The following is a 15,370-nucleotide window of genomic DNA, read 5'->3' on the forward strand; positions in this document are numbered from 1 at the left end:
TCTCGCTGAGTAGCTTAGGGCCTCACTAAGTTGCTGAGGCTGGCTTTGAACTTGCAATCCTCCTGCCTCAGCCTCCCCAGCCACTGGGATTATAGGCGTGGCCACTGTGCCCAGCTCGGCTCTTTTCTTTCTCTTTTTTGGTACTGGCATTGAAACCAGGGGCGCTTTACCACTGAACCACATCCCCAGCACTCTCCATTTTTATTTTGAGACGGGGTCTCACTGAGTTGCTGAGGCTGGCCTTGAACTTGTGGTGCTCCTGGCTCAGACTCCCAAGTCACTGGGATTACAGGTGTGAATCACCGCATAGAAGGGTGATTTCTTGATCTGATGAAGGGGCTTGTCCTTTAAAAGGTACAGCAAAATAAAAACCCATACAGTAAAGATAGACATTTGATCATATATGTGCACCATGCCCAGCCCGACAGTGTTCTTTGAAGCACATTTTATTTTTTCATGCCATTGGTTCATTTACAACCATATCTAGCACAGAGTTCAATAATTTGACCTGTTTTTTAAAGAGGTTGCATCTCTTGGAATGTTCTTCCAATTTGTTCAATAGATTAATTAAAGTGTCTATTTCTTAAGCAGCTAGTATCTTACTGTAGAAAATGAGGCGGGGAATACAGATTCAAAGTTGTCTTGCCGTTGGTAACTGCCATTTGTCACAAGGCACCACAAAGGTATGGACCCAGGACACCCCATCCCAGCAAGGTGCTGTCCGAGCCCCAGAGAAGGAGACCCAAGGCCATTTTTATTTTGACACAGTGCATGGTGCCTGTTTTCTCTTTGGATGCTTGTGTTTTGGTGTCAACGTTAGGAACCCTTTGCCGAATATGTGGTCCTGAGATATTGGGAGGCGACAGACGGACGCAGCAGCCCCTCAGTCTGGGGAGAGGCTGAGGTGCAGTGCAGAGGTGAAGCATGCGCTTAGTGTGTGCTGGGCGCCACGTAGCTCAGCGTGTATGAAGAGAACTCTGACCCAGCTCTGCAGCATCCCGGTCGCGAGCCAACTGCCCTGTGGCAGCTGGCCCAAGGTGACCACCTCGGTTGCTAACCTGCAGCTCCTTAGTATTTTGGGATGCTGGGCATGGGCCCAGGGCCTCCTGCATGCCAGGTGGGCACTCCCCCAGTCCCTTTCCTTCCAACTTCCGACTCAGGACCAACCAGAGCAAGCCTGGTGTGCTCCTGAGCCATGCCCAGGAGGCCCAACGCAGGGTTCGCCCGAGTGTCCCTTCGTCCACTTCAAAGCCTCTGCTCTTCTCTGACTGCCCCACTTGCAGGGAGAGCCCTGGATGCACAGCCTCCGTAGTCTCCTGGGTGGCCTCAGCTCCCACCAGTTGGCCTCCACACACAGGTGGGTCTGGGCCAGCCCCAGGGACCTCCTGCGTACAGCTGGTGCAAGGTCCACTGTCCCTGTGCAGGGGCGCCCGCTCTCCCGGTGCCAGAGCTGTTCTCTCCGTGGGGGGAACGTCTGGGCACCCTGCTGTTGCCGCCTGACAGTAACAACTACGCTGTGACTTTTGGTAAACTGTGGTGTCACTTTAGAAGACCTGTGGCCAAGGGAGGGCATGCTGACCGCACAGGGCTGGACCTATACCCGGCGCCCAAGTGGGAAGTCAGCTGGCTCTGGCCTTGGGGCCATGTGACCTGCCGGTGAGGCAGGAACCCGACCGGGTGTGGGCCAGCCCACTTGTACCTGCCCGCTGACCCCAAAGGGTGGCACCGCACACAGCGGCTGCCCTCAGACCTGCCCAGGAGGTCCCCGCTGGGTACTTTACCCAGCGCCTCCCTTTGGCTTGGGGCTCCCTCCCACCCCACCTCTGCACCCTGCCCTGCAGGGATGGCTGCCAGGCCACCCCACCAAACCAGACTGGGCACTTTCTTGCCTCCAGGGAGGCTCTGTCCAGACAGGGCTGGCTTCCATGCTGAGGAGGCTGGGACAGCGGTCTCCTGGTGGGCCCTGACACCCTGGTGTGACCAGCAACTCTCATCCCAACCACCTCCCCCCACGGTGAGGTCTTGGACGGTGGGCCAGGCCTGCCTTGGATCTTGCCAGGGGTTAGGGGTAGTGCCTCTCCACCACCCGTCCAAGGCGGGCTTCCAACCTGGAACACCCTGCCACTGCAGACCCAGGAAGTGTGGCAGCTTCCTGCCCCCCTGGACCCTGGCAGACCCCAGGGTCCAGGACACCACCCTGTGCCTGACAGTAGGAGCTGCGCACAGCACCAGATTCCAGCAGGCCACAGGAAGAGAAATGCCCACAGGCTCCAGGTCTCACAATGTGCGGCAACAGGGACCTGAGCCCTGGCTGGGAACCTGAGGCGAGAGCCAGTGTCACGTGTCACCTGAGGTTGCTGCTGCAGCGATGGCAAACCTGCCCTGAGGGCCATTTACAGAGACGTGCACTGAAGCGTTTGCACGTAAGTGACAGGACAGCAGATCAATGGGGTCTCCCTGAGCTGTCCAGCTGGTCTTGAGCTCCTGGACTCAAGTGATCCTCCTGCCTCAGCCTCCTGGGAGGCCGGGACCACAGACGCACACTGCGGGAGCCCGGCGGCGCTGGGACACCCCACTTCCCCTGAAGCTGGGGTCCTGCACACTCGCCCCAGGTCCAGCACAGCCTCTGGGGCTGTGCTCTGAAGGCTGGGTACAGGCCCTCCACCCAGCCCAGGCTGGCCTCGGGGATTCATCCCATCGTTCCAGCCCCTGCCTCTCAGCTCCCAGGGTCTCCCTGGTACCTTCTGGGTCTGCCAGACACCTGGGCAGTGCCCAGGGCTGGCTACAGGTGGGCACACCCCAGAGACCACCTGGAGCAGCTCACCTGGCCTGGAATCAGCTCAGTGTTCTAGGGATTCCACACTAGCCCAGACCCTAACCCTAACTCCCTCCCTCCCTCCCGTTTGTGCTGGGGAGGCTGCCCCAACCCCAACTTCTTTGCCCAAATGTATGCAGGCAGGACCAAGCTCCTTCCCCCAAGGCCGTGGTCCTGCCCCCTCCTCACAGGGTGCAGAGGGGGCCCCACTGCCCCTGCCAGTGGTCTGTGTAGGGACGAGGCGTGGAGCAGGTCTGTCATTTATTAGGTCCCCTGCAGAGCTGCACGGGCAGCACCCCTGGATCCACTAGCTCCATCCTGGGCCCAGTGCCAAGGGACCAGAGGAGGCAGATAGGTGCCCAACCCCACTTGGGGGAAACAGGCAGCTTTGGTGATGGATTTTGGCTCTTGTGGGGCTCTTGTGAGGTGACCACCTGCCACACAGGGAAGAAAGCCCTGGGGGACATTCTGCAGCCCATGGATGCCCCAGCCACCCATCGCTGCCAGTGTGGGCTGGTCCCCAGGAAGCCAGGGAGGAGAGGGCACAGGTGGGCTTGGGCCAACCCCTGAAGCAGCAGCGGCCTGTGGGCGCTGAGAGGTTTTGGCAAAACTAACCACTAAAGCAGCTGGAGCTGGGCGTGAGAAGGGGGCCACCAGCGCTGGTTCCTGGCTCCGGCTGGTGATCTCCGTCACCTGTCCCCTCTCCAGGGAGCAGGAGGTCTTGGAGGGGGCACCAAAGCTGAAGCCCTCTGGTGACCTGAAAGTGCACATGCTCCGTGGCTGGCGGACATGCCCCACCTGCCACTCAAGGCTGGGGGCTGCTGGAGGCCCGGGCAGCGACCGGTGAATGGAGCGCACCTCTGCAGATGGGGGTGGGGCAGCGACAGGACCCCAGCTCCAGCAGCAACTGGAGCACCAGCGGGCTGGGGACCAGCCTCAGCCCAGAACCGGCCCCTGTCGGGGGAGAGGCTGGGGAGACACCCGTGGGGGTGGGGAGGCTCAGAGAGGGGGCCAGGCCCCTGCAGGGAGCCCTGGCCCAGGCAGGGTTGGGAGGCCCCCAGCCCCAGTGTGGAGGTGGCCCAGGGTGGGCCCAGGCTGGGAAGGACAGGAGCCCGCCTCTTCCCAGGGCTGGTGCCGGTGGCTGGGGCCCTGCTGCCCAGCAGCCCGGGGGCCATCAGGTCAGCACTTTGACACCGAAGTGCTTCCGCAGCTGCTCCAGAAACACGAAGGTGAGCACAGTGTGAGGGATGAGCCGGACGCCCGCAGGAAAGAGGCCCTGGGCAGGGACGGAGACGTGAGGGCCAGCAGGGCCAGCGGGGCGTGACGGCCGCCTGCCGCCCGCCACCCAGCCCACCTTGTAAAAGGCCAGTGGTCCGAGCTTCGCAGTCTCCATAGCACAGTGGAACACACCCTGCAGGAGACGCCGGCGGGAAGAGCGGCGGTGAGCCCAGCGCTGGCTGGCACCCGGCCCCAGGCCAGCCTGAGGTCAGCGCCCGCGGGCGGGGGGTGGGGGCAGAAGCCAGGGCCCCAGGCCCCTGCTGCCTGTGCCCTCAGGGGCTGGTGGCACAGGAGGAGGTGGGGCCAGGAGGACAAAGGAGGGCCTGGCAGGAGGGAGGGGTGAGCAGCCTGAGGCAGGAGGCCCAGCAGAGCAGGCCGCCTCCACAGGCCGCCTGAGGGACGTCCATCTAAAACAAAAGCAAAGGCCTGGGAGGCAGGCCAGGGGACACCCGCCCGCAGCCTCACCTGATACTCCCCCTTGGAGTTCATCAGGCGGGTCTTCAGCACGTCCAGGGGCTGGCACAGGAACGTGGCACATCCACCCTGGGGAGGGGGCTTGTCACCAACGGGCCCTCGCCGAGAGGGTGCAGGCTCCAGGGCCTCAGGGGTCATCAGGACCCGCGCCAGCCTGGAGCCTCTTGTGTGGCCCAGAGAGGCAGCTCTGGGCTCACCCAACGCCTCCGCCCGGCTCTGGACTCACAGGGACCCCGCCCCTGCCACGCTGGGCACTGACCGCAATGAAGCTGGCGACACAGTGGGTGAAGGTGTTGTCAGAAAGGTACCCGGTGCTGAGGACCAGCTGCTTGGCCTGGTCATAGCAGGACAGCTGTGGTGGGGGCAGGGTGGTCAGGCCAAGCACAGCCCTTGGCTGGAGAGGGTGCTGACGAGGCACCTGCTCTGCCCGTCACCTATGCCGGAGCCACACCTGGGCGGACAGGTGAGGCCCAGACCAGGCCACAGCCCTGGCCTCCGTCCCCACCTTCCAGCCTCCATCCACAGGACAGCAGGTGACCCATGACCCCCAAGGACAGCAAAGGTCAGGGAGGCTGCCCATAAGCCCCGCCCTGCACAGGAGCCCTACCTGACCCACGGTGACGAGGGCCCCGCGGCTGGAGGCCATAGTTGCACCTGAGAACAGCTTCTTCAGACCCTCTGCAGGGGGAGGCGGGCCTGAGCACACAGCCAGCCCAGGGCCCACAGCACAAGCCCCCGCCCAGTCCTGCACCCCACTCCCCCGCTGCAGCCCCTACCGCGGGGCCCCGGGAGCCTGCTCCTCTCACCTTCACGGGCCACACGGTACAGGCCGTCCAGGGCATGGGCGTAGCTGCCAGGGACACAGAATGGGCATGAGGCTCACCTCCTCCCTAACTCCTGGGGGTCCGCCCAGGAAATGCTGGGCCCTCTGGGGGCTGCCAGCTCAGCCACCCTGCCCTGCCTGTCCTGGGGGAGGTCCTGTCTTCCCCAGAGAGCCCCAGGCTCAGTACAGCTCCTACCACGGAGGCCAGTGCCTGCTGGCTCGGGCCCTGGCCAGGGATATTTGAGGCCGGTGGGAAGGAGCGGGCTGCTGCAGCAGGAGTGGCTGCACCCGACCCATTTCCCTGCAGCCAGGAGCCCTGGGAGTGGGCAGGGAGGGCATGCCCGCCCGGGAGCCTCTGGGCCCCGTACACACACACACAGGGACGTCTGGGTGTGGCTGCCCCTCAGCCATCGCCAGCTGTGGGCAGGTGTCAGAGGCTGGGGACGGTTTTCAACCTAGCAACTCTCTTCCCACGGGGAAGGAACCCAGAGATCCCGGGGACCCAGTGATACTCCCAGCACCCAAGTGGCACCAGCCACGTACGACGTCCGCTCCTGAAAAACCATCAGCCCCCAGCACGGGCTCTACGGGACCCGCGGGCCATGCAGCCTGCTGGAGTCCTGCCCGACCAGCCTGGCCCTGCCGGCACAGCCTCACCCGCTACTCACTTGCGCCGCTGACTTGAGGGCAGCTTCATGTCGTTCTGCATCCTGAAAGAGCAGGGTGGGTGGGCCAAAGGATGCATGTGCCCCCGAGGCCCGGGAGGCCCTGGTGAAGTAAGGCCCCCACCCGTTCCCAGGACTCCGGGGCCTGTTCCAGGGTGAGTGTGCTGCAGACCCCAACAAGCCGCCAGGACACGCCCTGGGCTGTCTGGGGACAGGAGACCCCCCACCTTAGGGAGTGGGGGTACCCACAAACCTGACATTGACCAAATCCGCTGGGGTCCCAACAAAGCCTCCGGTTAAACCTGGGGCAACACAACCCGTGCCACAGCGTGTGATGCCTGGAGGTGACAGCCCAGGCCACCCCGGCTCACCGCCCGGCGCTCACCACTGACTCCACCCAGCAACACCTTGCTGGAGAAGGGGAGAGGCCCCTGGCTGCCCTTGGTCAGGTGGTCCCGGACAGTTTCGTAGATGGCGAACCGAGTCAGCGAGTAGGTCATCTGGGGAAGAGGCCAGCTCAGCCAGCAGGGCAGCCCCACCAGCCTCAGCAGGCATGGCGAACACCCCACGGGCCGGGACATGCAAGCGCTGACCCCAGGCCACTGGGCTAGCCAGTGTGGGGCCGTCCACACACCAGGGGCTGCCCCCCCAGCCTGGGGTCCAGCCCCACCCCACCCGGGAGGCTGGCCCCAGGGAACCTCGAAGAGGCCGGAAGCAGCTGCGCGCCCACCTGTCTACAGAGCGAGGCGCTCAGGCCGTTGTAGAGGGCCAGCACGCCGTCCGAGCGCACCACCCGCAGCGCCATGCCCGTCATGCGCAGCTTCACCTCCTGCTGGGTCTGCAGGTGCACCTGGGCGCAGTGAGCAGAGGCAAGGAGGCTGTGAGGGAGTGGCCTGGGGCCAGCTCCAGGACCTCTCCAGATGGCCACCTGGGGACCCAGCAGTGTCCCTGCAGCCAGCACTATCAGTGCCCCATCTCGAAGGCAGGGCAGTGGAGTCCCCTGCTGGGGATGTTCGCAGGGCCTCCCCCATCTTCCTGCTGACGGCCTATACTTCACGCAGAAGCAGGGCCCACGGGCCAGCAGCCAGGCCCTGATCCCATTTCCCAGGCCCCACCCCTAGCACTGACCCCAAGGAGCTTGTCCACAGTCAAGTATGGGCCCCCTAAAGCTTACTCAGGGGAGTCCCCAAGAGGACCCGGAACAGCCAACATGGGTAGGGGCAGAGGGAGGGCCAGGAACCTGTGCAGCAACACCGTCCTCCCAGGCAGGACAAGGCTGGACCCCAGAACAGTGGCCATGTGAACAGCAGTCCCTGTTCAGGTGACAAGCACCAGAGGACCACGCTGGGATGCAGGCAGAGTGGACAGATCAAGGAATTTCAAAACAGTTTTTCAAGTGGCCACACCCTGAGGTCCTGGTGGGTAGCCCTCAGAGGAAAGCCCTGGCCACTCCTCCCCAGCGGTGGGGCACTGCCCCTGTCCACCCTTCACACTTCCCCAGGCTCCAGGCAGTGTTCTGTAGTAAGAAAGCACCGAGGTGGGGCCAGGGGCAGGGGCAGTGAGCCCTGAAGGGCCTGGGACCAGGGACAGGAGTGAGGACTCCAAGTCGCCGTCCATCAACACCAGAGGCTTGGGCACTGTGGCCATCTGGAGGAGGAGAGGCAGCAGCCCCAGGAGGGCCCTTGCCAGCCCCGCCCCTGCTGCTCCCTCTGCTGGCCTCCTGGCCCTGGGGCTGGACCTGGGGCTGGACCTGTGCAGGCGCCTCTGGCACGTGGGTGTCAGCCCCTGTCTGCAATGGGTGGCCAGCCCTGTTACTAATTAACAAAACCCACCTCCCCTCGAGAAAGTAGAGGTGCGCAGGCCGAGCGAGGGCCTGGACACCCAGCCACAGGATCCAGCCTGCGGCTGGGTCGCCAGCCAGGCCACAGGGGCCAATCCCAAGCAGCTCTGGATCGGGGCGAAGGCAGAGCCCCCCAGGCAGGCTGGGTCCGGTCTCGGGCCCTCCTTTGTTCTCTGCTGGGAGGCAGGGTCAGAAACCACCTCCAGCTGGCCCAGGGAACAAGGGGAGCTCTGTCCTCACTTGTCCCATAAGCACTTTTTTCAAAGGAAAAACTGAGGCATGTATACTGCTGGGCAGGGACGCCACTCGCTGGGAGCCGTGTGGATGCAGGGGCTCCTGGCATCTCTCCAGGGGGCTGTGTTAGCCCAGGCCAGGGGGCCTGGGTCACCCCACTAACCCAGGCCTCAGCCCTCATTTCCTTTCCCTTCTATCGTTCACCAGGCTGGGAGCAGCTTGGCCCTGGGCCAGGTGTGCGGTGCAGGCAGATCTGTAGGACCCGACACCTGTGAACCCCCAAACCCTCCAATTTTCCCCCAGGGTACTGGGGACTGAACCCAGGGGCACTCTACCATTGAGCTGCATCCCCAGTCCTTTTTATTTTTTACTATGGGGTAGAGTTTTGCTAAATCACGGAGGCTGACCTCAAACTTGTGATCCTCCTGCCTCAGCCTCCCAAGTGGCTGGGGCCACAAGTGTGTGCCATCCTTCCCGGCTCACTCAGGTATTAAAGCGCAAAGCTGGACGGTCCCCTGCCAGGACCCGGGAGTCAGTTGGTAAGCTGGGGAGCGCGGCCGCCTCTCGAGGCCTGGCCGCCACCTGCAGAGGGTCCCCAGGGCTCCTCCACTCGGCCCGGCCCGCAGGCCCAGGCCCTGAGGGCAGCGCATGGCGACCGCCGCGCCAGCGCCTCCGTCCTGCGGCTGCGACAATCACTGGGTGTGCGGCCAGGGCGTACGTCCCGCCGGCGCCGGCCCGGCCGGCCTCACCTTGAGCAGGTCCAGCGGGTGCGTGCAGCAGGCGGCCCCGCAGGAGGCCAGGCCCCCGAAGTACCAGCGCGACACGCGCGCCTCGGCCGCCATGGCCCGATCCGCTGCGGTTCGGCCCGCCCGACCCGGTCCGACCCGGGCAGCTACCGCGACCCCGGCCGCAACCGCCCCGCGACCGGTTCAAAGTGCCACCGCGCGCCCGCGCCCCGCGCAGCCAATGCGCCCGCGCGGCCCGGGGGCGGGGCCTGCGGGACTCCGCCCCGGCGAGAGCGGGCGGGCGGGCCACGTCTCGGCCGCGGGCCCAGCGCCTTAAAGCGGCCGCGGTGAGCAGCCGGGCCTGGGCCCCACCGAAACCGAACGGGCCCGGCGCCGGTGGAATGACCGCCTCCGCTCCCCAGATCCTGGCCTAGGATTCGGCTCCGAAAGTCACTGCCAGACCACACGCCCGGGGAGGCCTGGTCCCTGCAAGCGCCTTGGCCTCAACCGTAGTCTGAACTTGCGCCCTGCACCGGCGCATGTGCCCCTGTCGGGAGACAAGGGCAGTGAATCTCGCCCCCACCTACCCGCTGCGCCAGGGCCCAGTCCCCGCCCAGCTGTGCAAAGGAACAGGAAATCTCCTGGGAGCCGGCTTGCAGATTAAGTAAAATCTAGGGCCAAAGGCAATTAGCTAAGACAACCGCACCACCCCCAACGCCCAGCGCTCCCAGCAAGTCCAAGTCAGACCTTGCTCTGACCAGTCAACCACAGGCAGCCCCCCTGGGGGAGGCTGGGAGGTGGGTTCTGGGCTGTACAAGCTTCAGCGTCGCTGGGATGCAGGCGCCTGGAAGGTGCTCTGAATCGACCTGGCCCCAGCACATCTCGGTTCCCACCCGATCATACTTCCTCATAGGAAATACAGGTGTGCTCCTGGCCCAAGGTGCACCTGCTGGAAGATGAAATCCAAGGTTGCTTTAGGGCTCAGGCTTGGCCACTAATGCCACTTCTACCCTGGTGCTATGAGCCTGCTGACCAGCCACTAAGGTGACCAGCTTTGCCCGAGGACCCAGTGATCCTGCAGCAGATGCAGACCCCACCATGCCTATGCTTAGTGGCCACCCAGAGATGAGGAGACTGTCCTGTAGAACTCCAGGTGGCCTCTGACCCTGAGGTCATCAGTAAATATGCCTGGGGTCCATGTCCCAGTCAAGTGCCCCTCACCTGTGGTGTTTCCAGGTGTGTTGGGAGTATTGCCCACACAGAGGTGCCAGGTGTACTTGGCCGGGCTGTGGGAAGTGACAGGAGTTGTGTGTGGGGAGCCAGATGAGTGAAAAACGCTACCCAGGCCAAGCCCAGGAAGGGGCCAAGACGTGGAAGTGACTTTCACAGGTAGGACGCATAGCTGAAGCAAGGGCGACAAAAGCCTTGGGGTAAGCGGGACCCACAGATGAGGAGTCAGGGCGAACAATGCGCCTGAGCCTAGAAGCTCTAAGGGAAGTCAGTTCACAAACTGCGGGTTGGCAAACCCACCGGTGAGAATTCAGTTAGATCCTCAAAACTGAACATGCGTGTCCTGGGCCCGAGGCGTAGACAAAGCTAATTACAGGACTTCCCAGCCAGGCTCTGGACCATGCTGTGTCCACAGCATGGGGTGCCAGGTCCCTCGGCACACACTTTGAGGTGCCCTGCATGGGGGATGGGGCCATGCAGGCAGCTTAGCAGATGCCTAAGTAGTCACTGGGTCCCTGAGCAGTGCTCTGTGAAGCGGGTTTGGTCAGTAATGTCCAGTTAGGCCTTCGCCAGCCTGAAGCCTGATGCTTGTCTCATCTCTCAGGACTTGGTGATCAATCAAGTTCTGCTTGGTCCTTAAGAAGCGAACTCAGGATGCCCACAGACCCACCTCCAGATGCTAGGTGCAAAGGTCAAAGCCAAGAGACCTCCAGGGACCCTGGGGACACACTTTACCCAGGAGTTGTCACATTACATCTATTTTCAGACGCACGACAATTCCTTATGGGCCACTCACAGTCTGGAGCAGGTGAAAGGGAGCTGGGGAGGCCTGAACAACCAGAGGGCCTGACCACGCAGCCACCTGAGGCCAGGAGTGATCAGGGGAAAGGTGTCCAGGAGACACAGGTTGGAGGGTAAGTACCAGCTCCCAGTGGATGGATCCACCTGGAGAGGTGGAACCAGGGTCATGGTCATCTCCACCTTCCGGCAGTCACCCTCCCAGCTCCCTAAGGATGCAGGGGCTTGACGGATGGCAGAAGGGGCCCATCCCTGGGCCGAGGCATTCGCCGCCTTCCCCGGCGTCAGCAGGGTGTCTATTTGCACCCAGGCCTGTCAGCTCACCTCAGCTGAGGTGAAGCCAGAGATGTGCTGCTGGAGAATCATTAACCTGAGGAACTGCCAGGGCCAGAGGGAACCTCCAGGTGGAGCCTGGCAGGGGAGCAGGGACACTGAAGGTCCTTGGGAGGGGCCTCCCACCATGTGGGCAGTGCTCCCAAACACAGTGCCCTCTTCTGGCCAACACCAAACCTAAGGAGAGTCAGGTGTGGCCCCCAGGGGCCCTTTGCCCAGGCATCCTGTTCCCCAAAGAGGCACTTGAGGGCCATCCAGGAAGTGGAAGTCAGCCTATCTAGGGCCAGTGAGGATATACACTGTCTTCCCAGGCTTGCTGAACAGGGGACTGTCTGAGGAAAGGAGGCCAAGGGTCCTCAGAGCAGGGGCCCTGGCCATTTCAGCCAGCCCCACAGCAGAGGCAGCAAGGGGCCTGCAGCCGAGGGTGGGCCAGGCCAGTCCAACACCAGCTCCTGTGTTCCAGGCTTGGCCAGGGTACTGCCAGTCCCTTTAACCACAGGCCTATCTGCACATGAAAGTGGAGGCATGTCTGCAGACCCGCGGGCACCCTGGTGGAGAGGGTGAAGCAGCAGGACCAGCCCTGGGGAGCTTTGGGCACACCACCCAGGGGCCCTCCACACCACCCACCGAGGCACACCACTCCACACTCCTGAGCCTCAACAGTGTTATTTTTCTCAGCAGCCACCAGAGGAGCTCCTGTTAACCCCGTACCTTCCTAGGTGGCCTCCCGTGCTCTGCACAGGCAGTGGCTTCCCTCCCCCCACCACAGCAGGTCCATCCTGTTCCTCCCAGATGGACTGATGGCCAGTAACTCCAGCCTCCTGGAATCTTCATCTGGGAGCCTGGTGCTGGGGGTACAGTGCGCAGGCAGGGCCTCGCCTGGGTCCCAGGGACCCCAGTCCGTAAGTCCTCAGAGGTGGGAGCTATTCCAGAACCACAGTGCCGCCCACGGCCTCCAGGGCTGCCTTTATCTTCTCTGCCTCGGCTTTGGCAACATTAGCTTTGATTTCCTGGGGCAGGGACTCCACCAGCTTCTTGGCCTGCCAGAGACAGACAGCAAAGTTAGGAGATTTGTGGGCCCTAGGCTACCACAACCAAGCCCATGTTGGAAGGGACCACCCCAGACAATTGTCAGCACATGCCAGTCCCAGGGAAGAGGGTCCAGGAACAGGAAGCACCACCTGGACAAGGTTTATGCCCTGGATGTAGTTCTTGATCTCTTTGATCAGTTTCACTTTGTCAACAGGCTTTGCCTCTGTCAAGCGGACGGTAAAATGCGTCTGTTCTTTCTGTTTCGGGAGGTCTTCCTCCTCTGCCGCCTTAGGGAAGAAGAAAGCAGGCAAGGTAAGAAAGAATGGGGCGAAGGTAGAGCTATCTTTGCTGGGCCGCCCCCGTGGGAAGTGCAGGCAAGAACACGCACATTTTCAGCTTCCAGCCCCAGCAAAGTCTGGGTCGGAGGTGGGCTGCCTAGGGCTGATGCCGGGACCAGCAGGTGCATTTCCTCCCTCACACATTAGTCAGGGTTTGGACCTGGCTCCTCACCTAGAAACACTCCACTACAGATCACCCTGAAGCCTGCCTCACACACCTACAGTACCCACTGCCCATAAAAACACTCCTCATGGACTGTGCTGCAGCTCAGTGGCAGAGTGCTTGCTCAGCATGTGTGAGGCACTGGGTTTGATCCTCAGCACCACCTAGAAATGAACAAATAAAACAAAGGCATGCTGTTCATCTACCAAAAAAAAAAAAAAAAAAAATCGTCCTCATGAGGCAGGGGGAGCAACACCGAAGTGCTCTGCAGACTCCAGGGTTCCATGGAAGCAGTCCCACTCGAGTCCCTGGCTGAGCACGGGCACAGGCCCACGACAAGCCAACTGCCTTGACCTCTACTCTCACCCAGCAAGACTGTGGAGCGACGGGCAGCAGCGCAAACTGCCAGGGCCACTGTGAGTACCACAGCCTGGGCTGCCTGGTTTGGGCCTGCTGCCAGGTCATCGACAGCACTGTCCATTCTCAAAAGCATTCCAGTTTGGACAACAGATCATATGACGGTCCTACCCTTGCTTCAAGTGTTGGCTGAATCTGTCAGGCTTTCTGTGTTTCCAGTGCTGGGATGGAGCCCAGGGCTGCCTGCATTCCCGGCAGGTGCTCTGCTACTGAACTGCACCCCAGGAAGGAGCCTTTAAAGCCACTTCCCAGTTCCGAGTGGCAGTGTGAGGATGGTCCCCGTGGAAGCACCACCCATTCTGAGCATGGGATGCTCTGCAGGAACTGGCCTCATGTCCTCTGTAGAGCAAGGGACCCCCAAGCCACCCATCAGAGGCTGGGTTTGGCTTCCATTCAGACAGGAACTTGTTCCCCTCTGCCAGGGGACAGAAGGTCATGTTCTTGCCTGGGAGCCCTCGTATCTGTCCTCTCCCGTTGGGAACGCCTGGACTCTTTCTTCAACTCCCCCCAGTTTTCCTTGATGTCCTCTCCTTGAGGAGGACTTCCTTGAAATCTTAATATTCCCCAAGCTCAAGCTTCTTCCTGATTTTTCCACAGCACTTGCCCCATTTTACTAGGTGATGCAAACATTCTTGGCAGGGAAGCCCACAGTGGGACCCTACAGAGGTGTAGGGCGCCGAGGATGGCGGCTACAGGAACAAGATGAGGACAGGAGAAATGTGCCACATGACATGAGACTGGAGATGATGGGACACATCAGCCTTTCTGCCCAGAACGGCCAGGGCTCACCTCAGGGACTGCCGCAGCAGGGAGGGCTCCAGGTACTACTCCACTGGTCGGCATGAGGCCAACGTCCTGGATCTTCAACGTTTTCTGTGGGGACAGAGAACAGTCTCAGTAGATGGCTGTCACACCCCAAGTGTACTACTGGGGGGAAAGCCTGGCTTGGTCCTTGGACCTGGTAAAGCACCTCTGGGGTCTGAGCCCAGAGCCCTGCACATGCTAGACAAGCACTCTATCCTGGAGCCACATCTCTAGTCCTTTTTAAAATTTTGAGACAAGGTCTTGCAAAGTTGTCCAGGCTGGCCTTGAACTTGTGATCCACTTGCCTCCGCCTCCGGAGTAGCTGGGGTTACAGGCATATGCCCCCATGGCTGACCCGAAAGCACACTACTGACAATTTACCAGACTCCCAAAAGAGACCCAAGGCACGGCCCTCGGACCTCACCGGTGTGTGGTCTGTGCTGACTCCGCCATTACCTTCAGCAGTTCATTGAGGTCTGAGATCTCCAGGAGCGTGAGGCTGGCGATGTCCTGGACGAGCTGCTGGATCTTGGGGGGGTACTCCTTGGGGGTGTTGTCCAGGGGTGCCCCAGCCAGCGCCTCACCCCGTCGGCGGCTGCTGCTCCTCATGTGTCGCACGGCGCAGACACCCGGCGCCTGTTGTCTAGTCCCCATGCAAACAGCCGTCAAGCCCGGAAGGGAGTGGGGCACTCACAGACCAGGGCACGGGCGGGCGGTCCACGCGAGCAGGACCACCACCGGGACGGGAGACCACCTCGCTCCTTGGGCCCGGCAGGCTGAGGGCTTCCGGGCCACCTCGGGCTGCTCTGAGGAACCCACGATACTTTGTGCAGTGACCCCCCACAACGGCGGGCTTCTGGAGCGAACTCCATCACCTGGCCAGGGCACTCGTTGCAAGAAGCCTTCCAGAACGCGGGCCTGTGGCCGGGCCGCCACCCGCACTGACCGCACCCCGGGGACCAGAACGCCAAGGTCGCCCGGGCCGAGCGGACCCCACGCCTGCGGCCCCGCCCGGGAGGGTGGCCGCGCGCCCGCCGCCCCCTCGCCCGATCGGCCCCACCCTCCGGCCCAGTCCAGGCACCTAGGGCCTCGCAGTACCTGGCGAGGCGGAGCGCGGCGCCCCGAAGCCCGAGGAGCGGCCCCCACAGGCGTCGGGCGGTCGCCGGCAGCATCGCTCCAGGAGCGGGAAGGTCACACGCGGCTCTGCGCAGAGGCGACGCTCTAGCCAGGAGTAGGCGAGCCGGGCGGCCGCTCTAGCCGACAGGCCTCCGGGCATTCGAGCTGGGCCCGGCCACTCTAGCCGCCGCTCGCTCTCGCCTCGGCGGGCCCCGAGATTACCCATAAGGCGGCGCGGCGCGCAGGCGCGCAGCCACCTTAACCCCGCTGGGGCCCGGCAGAGCC

General features: G+C 62.6%; 2 protein-coding genes across 2 annotated transcripts; both read right to left on the reverse strand.

Annotated features, from left to right (window-relative positions):
* Positions 1–436: 436 nt before the first annotated feature.
* On the reverse strand, positions 437–9,338 carry Slc25a10 (solute carrier family 25 member 10). Its single transcript, XM_047546994.1, has 11 exons — positions 8,879–9,338; positions 6,786–6,905; positions 6,441–6,555; positions 6,309–6,357; positions 6,059–6,100; positions 5,374–5,417; positions 5,175–5,245; positions 4,827–4,919; positions 4,559–4,636; positions 4,170–4,226; positions 437–4,091 (listed from the first exon to the last, which is right to left on the reverse strand). Exons 1-11 carry the CDS (start codon positions 8,969–8,971, stop codon positions 3,990–3,992), a joined length of 864 nt encoding a protein of 287 aa, XP_047402950.1. The 5' UTR covers positions 8,972–9,338; the 3' UTR covers positions 437–3,989.
* A 2,524-nt stretch (positions 9,339–11,862) lies between these two features.
* On the reverse strand, positions 11,863–15,226 carry Mrpl12 (mitochondrial ribosomal protein L12). The gene is made up of 5 exons (XM_047545720.1): positions 15,068–15,226; positions 14,426–14,612; positions 13,955–14,038; positions 12,397–12,534; positions 11,863–12,255 (listed from the first exon to the last, which is right to left on the reverse strand). Exons 1-5 carry the CDS (start codon positions 15,139–15,141, stop codon positions 12,139–12,141), a joined length of 600 nt encoding a protein of 199 aa, XP_047401676.1. The 5' UTR covers positions 15,142–15,226; the 3' UTR covers positions 11,863–12,138.
* Positions 15,227–15,370: the final 144 nt, after the last annotated feature.

This window comes from Sciurus carolinensis, chromosome 3 (assembly GCF_902686445.1).
Source record: "Sciurus carolinensis chromosome 3, mSciCar1.2, whole genome shotgun sequence".
Classification (NCBI taxonomy): Eukaryota; Metazoa; Chordata; class Mammalia; order Rodentia; family Sciuridae; genus Sciurus; species Sciurus carolinensis.

Bases quoted from the DNA above. Each gene is read 5' to 3' on its own strand.
- Slc25a10 (XM_047546994.1), bottom strand. From the start codon at position 8,971: ATGGCGGCCGAGGCGCGCGTGTCGCGCTGGTACTTCGGGGGCCTGGCC. The intron at 5,246-5,373 runs GTGAGAGGAGCA...CTCCCCCTGCAG, and splicing joins GTACCGTGTGGCCCGTGAAG to AGGGTCTGAAGAAGCTGTTC. The intron at 4,637-4,826 runs GTCAGTGCCCAG...CCCCCTCCCCAG, and splicing joins GTGTCGCCAGCTTCATTGCG to GGTGGATGTGCCACGTTCCT.
- Mrpl12 (XM_047545720.1), bottom strand. From the start codon at position 15,141: ATGCTGCCGGCGACCGCCCGACGCCTGTGGGGGCCGCTCCTCGGGCTT. The intron at 14,039-14,425 runs GTAATGGCGGAG...CTGTCCCCACAG, and splicing joins ACCTCAATGAACTGCTGAAG to AAAACGTTGAAGATCCAGGA. The intron at 12,535-13,954 runs GTGAGCCCTGGC...TTCTTCCCTAAG, and splicing joins CTGCTGCGGCAGTCCCTGAG to GCGGCAGAGGAGGAAGACCT.